General features: G+C 39.2%; 1 protein-coding gene across 1 annotated transcript; it reads left to right on the top strand.

The window, feature by feature from the left end:
* The first annotated feature begins 390 nt into the window (after positions 1 to 390).
* LOC117993410 (uncharacterized) lies at positions 391 to 1,264 on the top strand. The gene is made up of 2 exons (XM_069506744.1): positions 391 to 1,150; positions 1,200 to 1,264. Exons 1-2 carry the CDS (start codon positions 391 to 393, stop codon positions 1,262 to 1,264), a joined length of 825 nt encoding a protein of 274 aa, XP_069362845.1.
* Positions 1,265 to 15,963: the final 14,699 nt, after the last annotated feature.

Genomic DNA, 15,963 nt, shown 5'->3' with positions numbered 1-15,963 from the left:
GATTGCATCTGAACCCGACGCGCAGGTTCAGTACATACATGCCTCGTAAGGACATATCCGAGGCGCCCTGAGGAGAATCCAGGTTCTATAAAGACATTATTACTTTTTCTTCTGTGCTAAAAAACATTTTTGAACAATTATTTATCTTGTGACATTTATTTTTCTTTTTGTGTGGTGAAAAGCATTTTAAGTGACATTTTTTGTTTAAATGTTAAATTCCGGAATTAGAACTCTTTTACACGCATAACTAATAGAGACTTTAAGTGAGTTTTAACTATCAAAATTTAAAAACGGAATATTTACAAACATTTTAAATTTAATTTTATAAGAATTTTGTGTACTAGTTTTTATTTTTGTGAATAGTTTTCTTTTTCGTGTATAGCTAAAAAAATGGATAAAAAAATCAAAGAATTAGAGGAGGAGAATGCGGCTCTTGTAAAAAAAATGAAAGAGTTAGCAGGAACTGCCCTACCTCTAATGGAGGAAAATGAATCGCTCCGTACCAAATTGGCTACCGTGACGGAAGCCCCTACGGAGCATTCCAAAATTTGTAAGGTTGCGGCGAAACTTCCTCCCTTCTGGGCAGATCGCCCCGTAGTGTGGTTCGCCCAGGTCGAGGCGCAATTTGAGATTTCAGGTATCACAGTAGACCAAACAAAATTCAATTATGTTATTGCTCAACTCGACTCACGGGTCATTGGTGAGGTCGAGGACATCATCACTCATCCTCCGCCGGCGGACCGTTTCGCGTTTTTAAAAAAGGAGCTCATCCGTCGGTTGTCCACGTCAGAGGAGCAGAGGGTCCGGCAGCTAATCAATGACGAAGTGCTAGGGGATCGTAGGCCGTCCCAGTTTCTCCGCCATTTGCGGTCACTGGCCGGTCACGTACTGACCGACCAAAATATTTTGCGACAACTTTGGATGCGCCGCATGCCACAACATTTGCAAGCCATATTAGCCGCGCAGTCCGAAATTTCATTGGATAAGGTCGCCGAATTAGCGGACAAAATTTTAGAGGTCTCCCCTGGCATCATGGCACCTTCTACCGCTGCTAGTTCATCTGATCCCAGTTTGTCTTCACTTCTCAAACGCATTGAGGAGTTAACACAACAGGTTGCTGCGCTAAGCAGAAATAGGGATCATCGTGGACGTACTAGGAGTAGATCTAGAGGTCGTTTTAAATCAACTTCTCCGCACAGATCGCAGAGCAATGGTGGCGAAGCGATGTGCTGGTACCATCGAAAGTATTCTTCACGTGCCGTGAAATGCATCAAACCCTGCTCTTACACAGAGCAGGAAAACGCCAGAGACAGTCAGTAGGGGCGATGCCTGACTGTCCGGTTGACAGTCGCCGGTTATTTGTCACTGAAGTTAAGTCTAAATTGCGTTTCTTAATAGACACTGGCTCTGATCTATCGTGCTACCCGGTGACCTGGATTGATCAACCTCTTAAGCCTACCGAGTATACCATGCGCGCCGCAAATGGCAGCGATATTAAAACATATGGTACAATTCTTTTATTGTTAGATTTAGGTCTTCGCCGTGAGTTCAAGTGGAACTTTATAATATGCGATGTTAGCACCGCTATTATAGGGGCCGATTTCTTATCGTATTTTAATTTATTGCCAAATTGTAGAAGCGGTCGGCTGATCGACAACACGACCGGTCTTTCTCATATGGCATCCATAGCTACGGATGGCCAGGTTAGCGTAAGGACCATAAAGGGTAAGCATGAAATATTGTCTAAGTTTCCTGCTATTTTAAGGCCTCCAGGTCCTGTGCGTGAGATTAAACATACCACGGTGCACTACATCCGGACGACGGATGGTCCGCCGGTATCGTGTCGTCCGCGCCGCCTGGGCCCACATAAATTAGCCATCGCGAAGAAAGAGTTCGCAAATATGATAGCATGCGGCTCTGCCAGACCTTCCGATAGTCCCTGGTCTTCAGCTTTGCACCTGGCTCCAAAAGGAGATGCCGATTGGCGTCCCTGCGGTGATTACCGTGCTTTAAACGCGCGCACGATACCGGACAGGTATCCCGTGCGTCACATAGGCGATCTTAACCATAATTTACGTGGATCAACAGTCTTTAGCACGATTGATCTGGTGAAAGCTTACCAGCAGATTCCCGTTGCAAAGGATGACATTTGTAAAACAGCTATTATAACACCTTTCGGTCTGTTTGAGTTTCCTTACATGACCTTTGGACTCCGTAACGCTGGCCAAACATTTCAGCGATTCATTGACGAAGTTGTTCGAGGTCTGGATTTCTGTTTTGCATACGTGGATGATATTCTTGTTTTTTCTAAGGATCCACAGCAACACGCAGATCACTTGCATATTTTATTCAAACGCTTAGAACAATACGGCGTTGTAATAAACGAAAATAAATGCCGTTTTAATGTTTCAGAAGTAAACTTCCTAGGTTATAAAATCAGCGCCGCTGGCATAAGTGCGCCAGCTGAGCGCATCAAGGATCTTCAGGAGTTTCCCTTGCCGAAGACGGTACAAGGTGTTCGAAGATTCCTCGGTATGGTGAATTTTTATCGTAAGTTTTTACCGGGCATAGCTCGGTACCAGGCTCCACTCATTGATGCTCTGTCAGCCATTCAAGGTAAAGGTGCGAAGCCGTTTATTTGGACGCCTGACTTAGAGCGTTGTTTCAACTCGTGCAAGGAGAGTTTAGCTAACGCCACTCTGCTAGCTCATCCAGTCGCTGATGCTCAACTCGGGTTATTTACCGATGCATCTAGCTCACATGTTGGCGCTTGTTTACAACAACAAGTTGATAAGGGTTGGCAACCAATTGCATTTTTTAGCAAAAAGCTAACTGCGAAGCAATCCGAATGGCCGGCTTACTACAGAGAGCTTCTAGGCGTTTATGAAAGCGTGCAACATTTTAAGCACATTCTTGAAGGTCAACATGCCACCATTTATACTGACCACAAACCCTTATTATATGTTTTCACTCAACGGCGTGACAAACTTCCGCCTGTACAATTAAATCAATTAGTATTTATTTCACAGTTCACTACGGATATTCAGCACGTAAAGGGTGCTGACAACTTGGTCGCCGATGCTTTTTCACGTGTGGAGAGCATCTCTTTAGAAGACGACCTCGCTGCACTCGCGCAGTCACAAGCTTCCGATGAAGAATTGAAAAGCCTGCGCAAGGAAACGTCCATGAATTTAGACTACATAACGGTACCTGGTACAAATATTAAACTGGTATGTGATGTTTCTACGGGAAAACCCCGTCCTTACGTTACTCCACAGTTTAGGAGGAGCATTTTTGAGAAACTTCACAACCTCAGTCATCCAGGTGTTCGAGCAACTGCTCGCCTAGTCATGGACCGTTATGTATGGCCATCCATACAGAAGGACTGTCGGATGTGGGCACGAGCTTGCCAGGCTTGTCAACGTTCGAAGATTACTCGGCATACATCTGCCCCATTATCAACCTTTACTCCACCATCTGAACGTTTTGCTGTAATTCATTTAGATATAATAGGTCCCTTACCTTATTCCTCTGGTTTTAAGTACTGCCTCACAGTCATTGACCGTTTTACACGATGGCCTGAGGTATTTCCAATGCCAGACATTACCGCAGAAACATGTGCTAGCGTTTTCTTAGCTGGCTGGGTAGCGAGACTAGGGTGTCCAACTACCATAATTACTGACCGTGGTTCTCAATTCAGCTCGCATCTCTTCATGAAGATCGTCGAGTTGACCGGCGCACAGCATCGGATGACGACATCGTATCATCCTCAGTGCAACGGTATGGTAGAGCGGCTGCATCGACAGCTCAAGGCGGCCATTATGTGCCATGCCAACCCACAATGGACCGAGGTATTACCATTAGTACTCCTAGGTATTAGGAGCGCATGGAAGGAAGACCTTGGATTATCCAGTGCGGAGCTGGTCTACGGAGAACCTTTACGATTACCGGGTGAATTTTTCAACCCACCTAATAACGATCATGTTTCTGACCCGGCGTACTTTGCTGATAGGCTTCGCAATCATATGTCAGAGTTATCTCCGACTCCTTCGTCGAGACGTTGTAAACCAGTTTTTTACATTCCGAAGGATTTATCCTCCGCTGATTACGTTTTCTTGCGTCGAGGAACAGTAAAGAAGTCACTGGAACAGCCATACACTGGTCCATACAGAGTGTTAGAACGTGGTGAAAAAAATTTTAAAATTGAGGTGAAAGGCAAACCAATGGCAGTAACCATTGATCGTTTAAAACCGGCTTATATCTTTCAACCCCCTCAAGTTGATTTGCCTGCTCAATTTTCTCACCCTTCTCAACCTTCTCAACCATCTCAACCTTCTGTCACCACGCGTTCCGGGCGTAAGGTTCGCTTCCTCGTTCCCTATCAAGCCGCTTAGCAAATAATTTATTAAATTTTTTTCTTTTCTCTCCTTTCTTACTCCGTAGGGGGGTGATGTAGAGGCATGCGGCCTCTTCTAAGACTGGCAGCTGTAAAGAAGACATTTCACATCGCAGCTGCCACTTAGAACGGAAATTTGAATACGGAGCGATTCGAAAATCCTGCGGCCCTGGGCGAAATCCAGGGGCCACATTCGCTCCTCAGATACCAAGACCGACACATCACTGTCGAGCACCGAGCTCCAGTTTTCTTGATTTCGTCTGTTATATTAATTGTGTTTATACTGAATTATATCTTGTAAATATGTGAGCAGCCGTTTCATTCATACTCCGTGCTACCACACCGCAAAGTAACGCCTGCTTCGATAGAACATATAATTTTGGAGGGTTTATTCGAGTTTTCCAGTGATTTCAAACTTTTAATTTCAGACAAAATTATATCTATGATAGTACTAGTACACCAAACAAATTCACACATCTCACAGAACTAAATAGTAGAAATATTTTAGCAGTAAATAAGGATATTTATAGGAATTTACATGATTGGTCTCAGAATTCCTGTAAGATGAACATAGAAAAAAAGAAGTATAATTACTTTTGGGCATTTTTTATTTAATATAAATGACTTTTTTCTAATGAGGTTAAGATACCTAGTACAAGCAAGTACTCTATTGTTCTTAGAATTAAAGTAAGTAAATTGTAATAAGAAAGATTATATAAATACTGTATATTTTAATGTATATAACGGGAACATACCACAATTAATTTTTGTTTTTATTTGTCGACATTTCAACCCAATTGCACGGGTCGTGGTTACAACGGGACTGCGGTACTGCGAGAGATGAAGTTCGAGTTGTCATGGGCAGTAGCGAACTACCCTCTTTCTTGTTCTTTTCGCTGGAACTTCACAAGCTGTCCGGCAAAATACACTCACAGCGTCACTATTAACTTTCGATGTCGTTCGATGCTGTCTTGATTTGCATAATTCTACCACTGGATTCCACATACCTACTTGCTAGTTTAAAACCATCCTCACGATTGAAATTCTGGTGTTTGCGAATTTCAATCGCTTCGCGCACTAATCTAGGTATATAGTGGAGGTCTATGGAGAGAACTCGAGGATTGTGGAGTTCAATCCAATGTTTTGTGCCTGGCTGTAGAATATGCTCCGCGATCGCAGACTTCTGAGGATCGTTGTTTCGCACCGCTTTGAAATGTTCTAATACCCGAGTTGCTGTGGGTCTCTTCGTTTGACCAATATAGGAGCTCCCACAGCTGCAGTCGATCTTATACACAGCCGGACATTGGTATGGCAGACGATCCTTCGTTGATAGCATCAAATGGACAATCTTTTGTAAGAGAAGAACACGATCTTAATGTTGTATTGTTTTTTTAACAATGTACCTATTTTATCAGTTACTCCTTTTACAAAAGGTAGGTAGACCATGTGTCTTTCCCGTACCCGTACCCGTTAAATACATTAAAATATGTCGTTAAATGACGAAATAAGCTTAAAATCATTAGTTAAATATATTTACCTTTATATTTACCTGATAAGCTAGTGTGGAAATGGAACAACACGTAAAAGATTTGATAACGAATACAGTGAACTTCCATGCGATTATGAGCTACTTGAAACCTTGAACGAAACAGATAAAGAGGATGATGAAGAAAGTGAGAAGGAAGATGAATAAATAAATCATCTTATGTTTATTAAGTTGATTTACGAAAGAAGTGAAACTAATTATAACATTAAAGAAGAGAGTGGATAAAAAAATAATTAGTTACCAAAATATTAATTTATAAGATTTATTGTAAGGCTTCGTGTTCAAATCCAAATAAATGATCTCGGTTTGATTAGAAAAAATACGTTTTATTTGAACAATTATGTTATTTCATTATTATTTTTAGAGAAAATATAACAGTTTATGCATAATTACATACAAAATTACATAATGCGTTTAATACTTAACTGTAATTATTATTTTATCCTTACAGAATACCTTAGCGGGTGACCCTTAAGAACCTAAAAATTATTACACATGTCGGTTATTTCCTTATTTTGTTCAGTTTTGTGCAGTAAAGTAGATTTACGCCCTTAGGTAATATCATAGAACGATAATTTGTAGGGTGTAAAGGACATTTATTTTCAAATTTATGGTCGTAAAGGAAATCTATTTCAGTAAATACAGCACTAGCGCAATTTTTGAACACTGCCTTAGAAAACACTATAAATTCTAAGCACTTTCTTCCTAGGTTTCATTTAAATAGCTAAAGAAACGAAGGTGCTAGAGAAAAAAGAATTTTATTTTTTTCGTTTTTTGCTTCTCCTGAAAAGTAGCGTTTTGTCCTTTACGACCTTTGAGCCCAGAGGTATCGATATAGTATAAAGTTAAAATGGCTTGTGAGAAGTTATTTTTTAGGCATTATACCTATTACATATTCTGTGATTATACTCACAGCTGGTACCATTGTAAATTTTTTGATCGTCAATTTGTTGAATTTGTAAGATAATTAAGTCCCGCAAATTGCTAATGCGCGTGGCCGCCATTTTATTGACGTCAGCACTAGACTGAATTTTCGAGCTGATGGTATATTTTTATTTCGGGGTATTTCAAAATGAAGTCAATTCGATGTTAATGAGACATGGTTCCAGCGCAATAGCAATTTGCGGGACTTGTATGAAGTAAAGCTACGAGGGTTCCAAACACGCAGATCAGTTTCCGCGGCAAAAGTCTACTACGGGCATTATAGGGTAAGCTCTGACATTGTGCAAGCGATACGTGTGACTTGTAAACAGATAAAACCTTGCATTCTTACCAAATTAACTTTCAAAAGGTGATCAAGTGATACTATTCGTGGCATTCAATACCTGCTTTAATTAAGTAACGTACGAATTAAGGCACCCGAATTCTTGTATTATGAGAAAAGAATTTTGTTATTAAAAATTACGAAGGTTACGTTGGCATACTTTAAATTATTGCAAAGTCTTCTCTAGAATTGTCCAAGTGTTTTGTACTACTTTATTTTACGACAAAACGTTTACAAAATTAAACAACTAGAAACATGAATACTTATCTTTTCAATTTTTTTAGTCAAAATAATGACTAATTCAAACTCATTATCTAAATATATAAAAGGAAAAGGTGACTGACTGACTGACTGACTGACTGACTGACTGACTGACTGACTGACTGACTGACTGACTGACTGACTGACTGACTGATCTATCAACGCACAGCTCAAACTACTGGACGGATCGGGCTGAAATTTGGCATACAGATAGCTACTATGACGTAGGCATCCGCTAAGAAAGGATTTTTGAAAATTCAATCCCTAAGGGGGTGAAATAGGGGTTTGAAATTTGTGTAGTCCACGCGGACGAAGTCGCGAGCATTAGCTAGTTTTGACTATAATTTCTTAAACTGGGCACTTTCAAGTAAATATTTTTATATAAGCCTGTAAAGATGATACTGCTAAGGGCTCAATTTGAATGCCATAAGTCTATTTTGTCGTATTAGTTTACAAATTAAATTTGAATTTCGCGGGCAGACCGTGTCTTCCAACTTACATGTAAAAAAAGGAAAAATAATTTGGTGAAACGATTTTGAAATAAGAGTATCGATATGCCGTCGTGAGGTGACGTTCGCATCACTAGACAGCTATTAACGGGCCCGCAGCCCTACATAGACTAGGCACATAGATACCGCTAGGCAATACATCAAATGTTAGTACTTCGGTAATATTAAATCTACGCGTAAGTGGTCGCGATTATACCATATCGGTTCGGTATGTAGGTAATAACGGTACGACGTACCTTTAAGGTGTTCTCTCTGTTAGATTTATTTACTCTTTAGCCTGTTAGGGACACTTTGATACTTGTGTTTGGTAAGGCGAGTCAGAACTCAGAAGATAGTGGTAACTGTAGGGCGATTGTCTAAAACCTGCATCAATCATTATTACAATCTCAATTGTTCTGATTGGCTGAATTTGTGCGATTCTTGTTGCAACAATGCATTGTGCGCGATAGTGAGCGAGCGTCAACCAATCAGAGATAATTACGATCGTGACATTGTAGCTGTCAAACAACCGCGGTAGGGCCACAGGTATAATACCTACATATTTATTATGTTGTTATCTAGGGAAGAAGTAAAATAGGGTATTTTACTACTTTTGAATTTGATAAATATTATTTCTTTATTATAAACTAGATTATGCCCGCGACTTCGTCCGCGTGGATTTAGGATTTGAAAATCCAGTGGGAACTCTTTGATTTCCCGGGATAAAAAGTAGCCTATGTCCTTCCCCGGGATGCAAGCTAACGCTGTACCAAATTTGGTCAAAATCGGTTGAACGGATGGGCCGTGAAAGGCTAGCAGACAGACAGACAGTCACACTTTCGCATTTATAATATTAGTAAGCACGACGTCGTAACGTATCGTTACGTTCGTATACGTAGTTACGTAAGGGCGGCTACCTGGAGCGGGGGTTGAAGGCAGAAGTCCTTTTTGGTTGTGAAAATGATTTTATTAGGACATTCGTGTCGACGTTGGGACACGAAGGCCTTTACTTAACTATATCTTATCTAAATTACAAATACTACTTATGCTAGATTAATGCTACCTTAAAACTAACTCTATCGATTTTATATCGTTTTCCCCTCTACCGTTCTGTGGTCGGTTAGCACCAGAGATCACGTACAGAGGTGGCTGCAGACCTTGATGACTCTATGTGCCGGAACGTGATGAGATGGCATATTTCCACACGTAGCTGGGCTGCTAGACGACATGTTAGCTCCCCCGGCGATGCCTGGGTTTTATATAGATAGGTAAGGATAGCTGTATCCGTAACACCTCCACCCTCAGTGCGGCGACCATTGTAGTAATTTTAACGGAAATGTCGCCGGAACGTCCTCGGAGGTTTCCACCCTCAGTCTGGAGGGCTGCTGCTGGACTTCGTTCGTGAAGATGAAGCATCTGTAATGGGCTAGTCGAATCGTACCGTTGAAAGTGAAGCCGAATATTGCGGCATACTGGTAGTATTGAAGTAGTTCTTAATTCATGGATAATGGTTGAGCTGCTTTCTCTGAGCCTCCTTAGACAGAGAGATAGGCGTGGATTATCACGTTCCATCTATCTCCTGTAACAGTAGTTGATGTGTTCTCCGGATAAATTGGTTCCTCAGTGAGTGATATTTTCTGCTCACGTAGTTTTGAAGAACTGACCTTCGGGCATTCAGCCTCAATGTAAATGAAAACCTTAGAATTGGTTGAGATAAAAATGTGCATATGGTACTATAACTACTACGATAGGTATATTAAAAGCAAAGTGGTATAATTGACAGAATGTACTAATTAATTCGAGCTAAATTGATAAAAAAATCTGAACTAAATGTAATGTAAAAAGAAACCTAAGGACTACAACTGCATGAATTCTGTAAAATGATAAGCTAAATGTCTACTCGTTATAACTAGATAGGTAACTATGACTTATTATATACCTACTTACTTTTAGAAAGAACTCTTTTTTTTTTTTAAATTATATTATAATTTTGAATAAGGTGTAGGTAAGTACATTGAGTTTCTACTTACTTTTGATCTGGGAATGATGTAGGTTCTTGCATATTTTCGGTTCAAGGCACGAAAATTTACAGGAAGTGAGCATTAGGTATACCTACTTTATGCTAAATTTGCTCATTATTCTATAGTCACAATGTGACACAAGTAAGAGCTTTCTTAACTTTTTCCGATTAGTGGTACACCTAGTTTTGCTATAATTTAGAAGAAATAATAAATGCTAAAATGTAAAAGGTCTATAGTAAATAATGTATATATGTGTTGAAATAATTATCTAATTGCAAAAACTAATTATTTTAAAGATATAGTGTTTTCTTGGTAAAACATAGGAATATAGTAGTCCTATCGGTTGGCTGAAACTTGATCGTGTGAAAAGACAAATTCTATATCTTTGTAATTTAATGTCTGGAAAGAATTGCACATACCTATCTAATTAATTTACTTTATTACCTGTCTTTTAAAACGTGATTTTGTAAAGGGACCGCGAATTTTCCTTCGTGTATATAAATGTATAGTATGGTTTTGGGAATTCGAGGTTTGGTTAGGAATTTTGGGAATAGGATTCTGTACCTTCGTATGCTTAGTGTTAATTCGACTTAAACTCGGCTTTTCCTGTGACTTTGCCTGTAATTTTGATTTTTCCAAATGATTAACAGACCTAGATTTATTTAACGGGGTATCCGCGTTCGTTTCTGAAACCTTTTTATTAATAATTGTATAATCGTATTCACTTAACTTTAAATTCCATCGCGTAATACGTGGACCTAATTCTTTGAACTTGAGTAAATTTTGAAAATTAGAAATCAAATTAAACTTTTTACCAAAAAGATACGGCCTAAAGTATTTTGTGGCCCAGACTATTGCAAGAAGTTCTTTTTTATTCGTAGGATATTTAGTTTCACTATCATTCAAAGTTCTGGAAGAGTAGGCAATAGGCATATCGGCGCCAAGAGGGCCTTGCGTAAGCGTTGCACTTAAAGTGGCTTCTGATGCGTATGTGGTTAAATTTAATTCTTTTCCAGAATCTGTATATGCTAGGATAGGCATATTTTTAACAAGAATTTGACACTGTCTGAAACAATTGACGAATTCTGAATCAAAATTTAATTTCGCTCCTTTCTTCAAGCACGATGTTAAAGGCTTGGTTACACTTGCGAAGTCGGGTATGAATCTTCTGTAAAAGCCAAGGATGCCTAAAAATTCCTTAATCTGCTGGCGATTTTTAGGTAATGGGTAATTTAAAATATGTAAAACATAATGTGGGTTTGGTTTTATACCATCTGGAGAATACATGTGACAGAATGGCGTTTCGCGTTTGAAAAATTCAGATTTATCTAACTGGATTATTAAATTGAAGTTTCTAAGTCGTTCGAACGAATCTCGCAAATTGAGTATGTGTTCCTGCAAGGATGTTGAAAAAATTACAATTTTGTCAAAAAGGGTTGTACAATTTGGTAGGCCTTGAAGGACACTGTCCATAAGATCTTCGGAAATTGTATATGAATTTTGTATGTCTAAAGTCGTAAAGTACAAAGACCTCCCGATTTTATCCAGAAAGTTGGTAAAATCACTCGGATTCTTTTTATCTAATTTATTAAGTTGTCGGAAATCGACAGTTAAATTACCTATATTAGAAAGAAATACATCTGGAAATTCTTTACAAAGGTTAATTAAATTCATTGTCTCCTCTGCATTTAACTGTTCTATGGGCAAACGTGATATTATGAAATCGTAATTCTGCCTATCGTCAGCAACGGTGTCAATTTCATTTTCACACCGGGTCGGCACGTATTGTTGGGAATTATAATATTGGTCCGATATATTATTATACACAGGAATTTTACGTTCCGGAGTTTCCAGTGTACTGTGTAGATTTAAGTCCACCGGTGGGCAAATTTTTGCATCAGGGTGAGGTTGGCATGGGATATAAGTGCTTGAAGGGTATTGAGGTTCTGAAGGAATGTGTTTTTGGGACATTGAGTATTTTCGTGATCTAGAAGGGAAATTCGTACCACTATAATAATTTCGCTGTGAATAAAAATAATAAGGTCTACGAGTATGCTTATGATAATTTTGAAAAAATTTAGTTCTGTTCTGTAGATGTATTATATTTAATTCTTCTTTGGAAAATTCAAGGGCAGTTTGCAGTGTGGGGGGTCTCATACACCTTACTCTTGACCCTAAAGGTTCTCTTAAACCTTTTAAGAAGGTTTTAAGGGCTAACTTTTGATAGAGTGTTATTTTTACTTCGACAGTAGTTTTGACAGTTTCGTGTAGCTCTACATACGTAATAAGTGTGCAGAGTAAATTTTGAACTTTTTCGTAAAATATTTGTACTGTATCTGGACCTTGAATTAAATATGATAAGTCTGTAAGTAGGGTTATTTCATCTCGGTAATCGGAAAAACTGTTAACTAATGTATCTTTAATTTTATTCCAATCATCGGAAATTCCGTAGGCTGATATAGTTCTTGCTGCAGATCCGGTAATTTTATTAAGAATTCCGCTAATCAAGGAAAGGTTTGAAAGCTCATACTCTTGACCTGGATTTAAAAATGAGCGCACTAATTGGTCGGCTAAATTAATAAATCTCGTTAAAGTATAAGAATTTCCATCAAAATTCGGTAAAAACTTAAGTGACTTATTTATTCTATCTAACAAATCTACTTGGTTAAGTTCCGTCATTTTTTTTATATTCTTAACTATCTACCTAAAGGTATCAATAATTAAATTAACAAAACTCAATAAAATCAAAGTAGTACCTATACTTAACTACGCGGGTGAGTAAAATCGTAATAGTTATAAAATTATAGTACCCTGCGCAAAAGTTAATATAACAACCAATAAAAAGGATTTCATGTACTTACAAAACCAAAGTCACTGGCGAGCTTCGATCCATCGATTTCCAGTATGACTCGAAGTCTTCAGCGACAGCTCCTATGACAGCTGCTCCTCGTAGGTTCTGTAGTCCTGACAAGGAAGTTGACAGCGTTGACCCGACTTTTTAGGGGATGCACCACGACGACCTTGAATATCCAGGACTATCCTACCGACTGCGCCAGTTACGTAAGGGCGGCTACCTGGAGCGGGGGTTGAAGGCAGAAGTCCTTTTTGGTTGTGAAAATGATTTTATTAGGACATTCGTGTCGACGTTGGGACACGAAGGCCTTTACTTAACTATATCTTATCTAAATTACAAATACTACTTATGCTAGATTAATGCTACCTTAAAACTAACTCTATCGATTTTATATCGTTTTCCCCTCTACCGTTCTGTGGTCGGTTAGCACCAGAGATCACGTACAGAGGTGGCTGCAGACCTTGATGACTCTATGTGCCGGAACGTGATGAGATGGCATATTTCCACACGTAGCTGGGCTGCTAGACGACATGTTAGCTCCCCCGGCGATGCCTGGGTTTTATATAGATAGGTAAGGATAGCTGTATCCGTAACATGTGGTATGTACAGCGATTTCTATGTAGGATGACGCAGCGGCACCTCTCAGGCGCCGCATCACCAATGCAACGCATCGTGTGGCTTCACCATTTAATAACAAGATGCTCTGATTGATTGACTGACGTACTTACAAACGTAGCTCAAACCGCTGCCTGGGTCTAGAAAGTTTTTGCTTGCAGATTTCCTCCATAACGTAGGTAGCTCCACTAGAATTTTTTTCAGAAATTCCACAAATTTTCAGATTCCGTGGCGTGTGGCCCCGAGCTGTATGAGCTACTAAAAAAGTAAAATAAAAACTTCTGCTGATATAATTATGTACAACGTGTCCTAAAATTCAACGATAACTTGGTACCAGAAGATGGACTAGCTTATGACTACCCCAGAAAAAGAAAGAAAAAAAAATATATCTCGTCTTTCTTTTTAGTTAAAAAAAAAAAACTTTGAAAATTGCCAACCCTGAAGATATTGTTACCTACTATGATGACAATTTTTCATATTTTTTTAGGTTTTTTTTTGTAGCGGCTACCTAAGTAACACTACTGTGCTACTACCCTCCACAACCATTAGAAATCCCAGATATTCTGTATTTTTTATGCAAAAAATAATTTACACTTTTTATTTCCCTAAAATTTTAAAAGTTTTTTTTTACCTACCTAACTTAAAATGATCTACCTAGTATATCCCTATCCATAATAATATTTAAAATGCGAAAGTGTGTCTGTCTGTCTGCTAGCTTTTGAAGGCCCAACACCAATTTTAATGAAGTTTCGTAGTAAGTTAGCTTATATCCCGAGGACGGACATAGTCTAAATAATTATATTATAAATACATATCAAAAATTGCGTAACCGCCAGGAATCGAACCTGCATCTTCTGGGTTCGCGCCCGATGCCTTGACCACTCGGCCACGGTCTCGCTTACTGCCATTGACGAAATTGGTTATATGAATGTTAACTCAGTACTGAAGCGACTGTTTAATGCCATCTAGTAGCGACACTTTGCAGTTATCGAAACTACTTTCAAAGGCCTATATTACAATGTAGCTCAAATCAATTCATTCAAAAAGTTACCCGTAAGTTAGTTTTATCCCGAAAAATATTAAAAAAAAACCACGCGGATGAAGTCGCGGGCATCACCTGTTGTAATTAATATAAGTGAATAAATAGATCGAAGTTGTATGCCGTTGTTACATAGATTTAGTGATGTTCCGGATCATTAAAAATGTAGATCCGCGTATACGGATCCGGATACGGATCATTGGCGTCAAGATCCGCAGATACGGATACGGATCTTAAGTTTCTTACTCAATCAGTGTCGGTGAACGTGATCTTTAAACGATAGTTAACACCACTTGACGCTTTGCGTGGCAGGACATGTTTCGACTTGCATTGCGCGGGTCTTTCTTCTGTTTTGTTTATTATTTAGTACTAGCTGACCCGCGACTTCGTACGCGTGGATTTAGGTTTTTAAAAATCCTGTAGGACTCTTAAATTTTCCGGGATAAAAAGTAGCCTATGTCCTTCCCCGGGTTGCAAGCTACCTCTGTACCAAATTTCGTCAATATCGGTTGAACGATTGAGCCGTGAAAAGCTAGCAGACAGACAGACAGACAGACACACTTTTGCATTTATAATATTAAGTATGGATGACATTGAGCAGCAATAACGTTTGTATTTGTTTGTTGTGGAATTATTTAATAGTATTTTATTGCTACCTGATCACCTAAAAATAGAATTTAATCTATGTAAGTACCTATCAAAAATTGATAGGGTAAAAGATTCGCCAAAAAAGAAACGGATACGGATCTTTTTTCTCCCGCGGATATCCGCGGATACGGATATCCGGAACATCACTACATAGATTCATGGATATCATAGATGGCGCTTGATGCAATGACGATCGATCATTCTTAATCCTCACTTAAGATGATTGAATGATGACCTGGGGACGTCCTAACCATCTCATTCAGTATATTGTGTAGAACTAAGTTTATTTCTTACGTTTTTCTTCGCTGGTACTCACGTAGTCCTGAGTGTCCATATTCACTTGGTAATGGTGTAGTTGCATTACAGGCGGTTAAATTAAAGTTGCAGTTACGGTAATTAAACTTTACCACCAATAAAAAGCAAAGTGGGTTGCACAAATTAGTATGCATACCTATAGTACGCGACAGGTCGAAATGGCAATCGGACAGGGAACGCCTCGCACACCCCTAGCTAAACCATCGCGGGTGACGTGCCGGAGTGAGAGGCGTCCCCCCGCCTCATATCCCGATTGCCATCTCAACCTATCGCGGACTATATCTCCATAATTAATCTTAAAGGTGGGTCAAAAATTTATTTTAATTGTCTGTCATGCAACCTAAGGGTTCTTAGGGTTCCGTAACCGAAGGATGCCAACGGGACCCTATTATTAAGCTTCCGCTGTTCATCCATGCGTCCGTCCGTCCGTCAGCGCCGGCTATATCTCGAGAACCGTAATATATAGAGTTAAAATTTACACAGAATGTGTAGGTACACATGATTGCCTCTAAAATA

The sequence above is a fragment of the Maniola hyperantus genome, chromosome 24 (genome assembly GCF_902806685.2).
Source record: "Maniola hyperantus chromosome 24, iAphHyp1.2, whole genome shotgun sequence".
In the NCBI taxonomy this organism is placed as follows: domain Eukaryota; kingdom Metazoa; phylum Arthropoda; class Insecta; order Lepidoptera; family Nymphalidae; genus Maniola; species Maniola hyperantus.
This window is presented reverse-complemented; position numbering and strand designations above follow the sequence as displayed.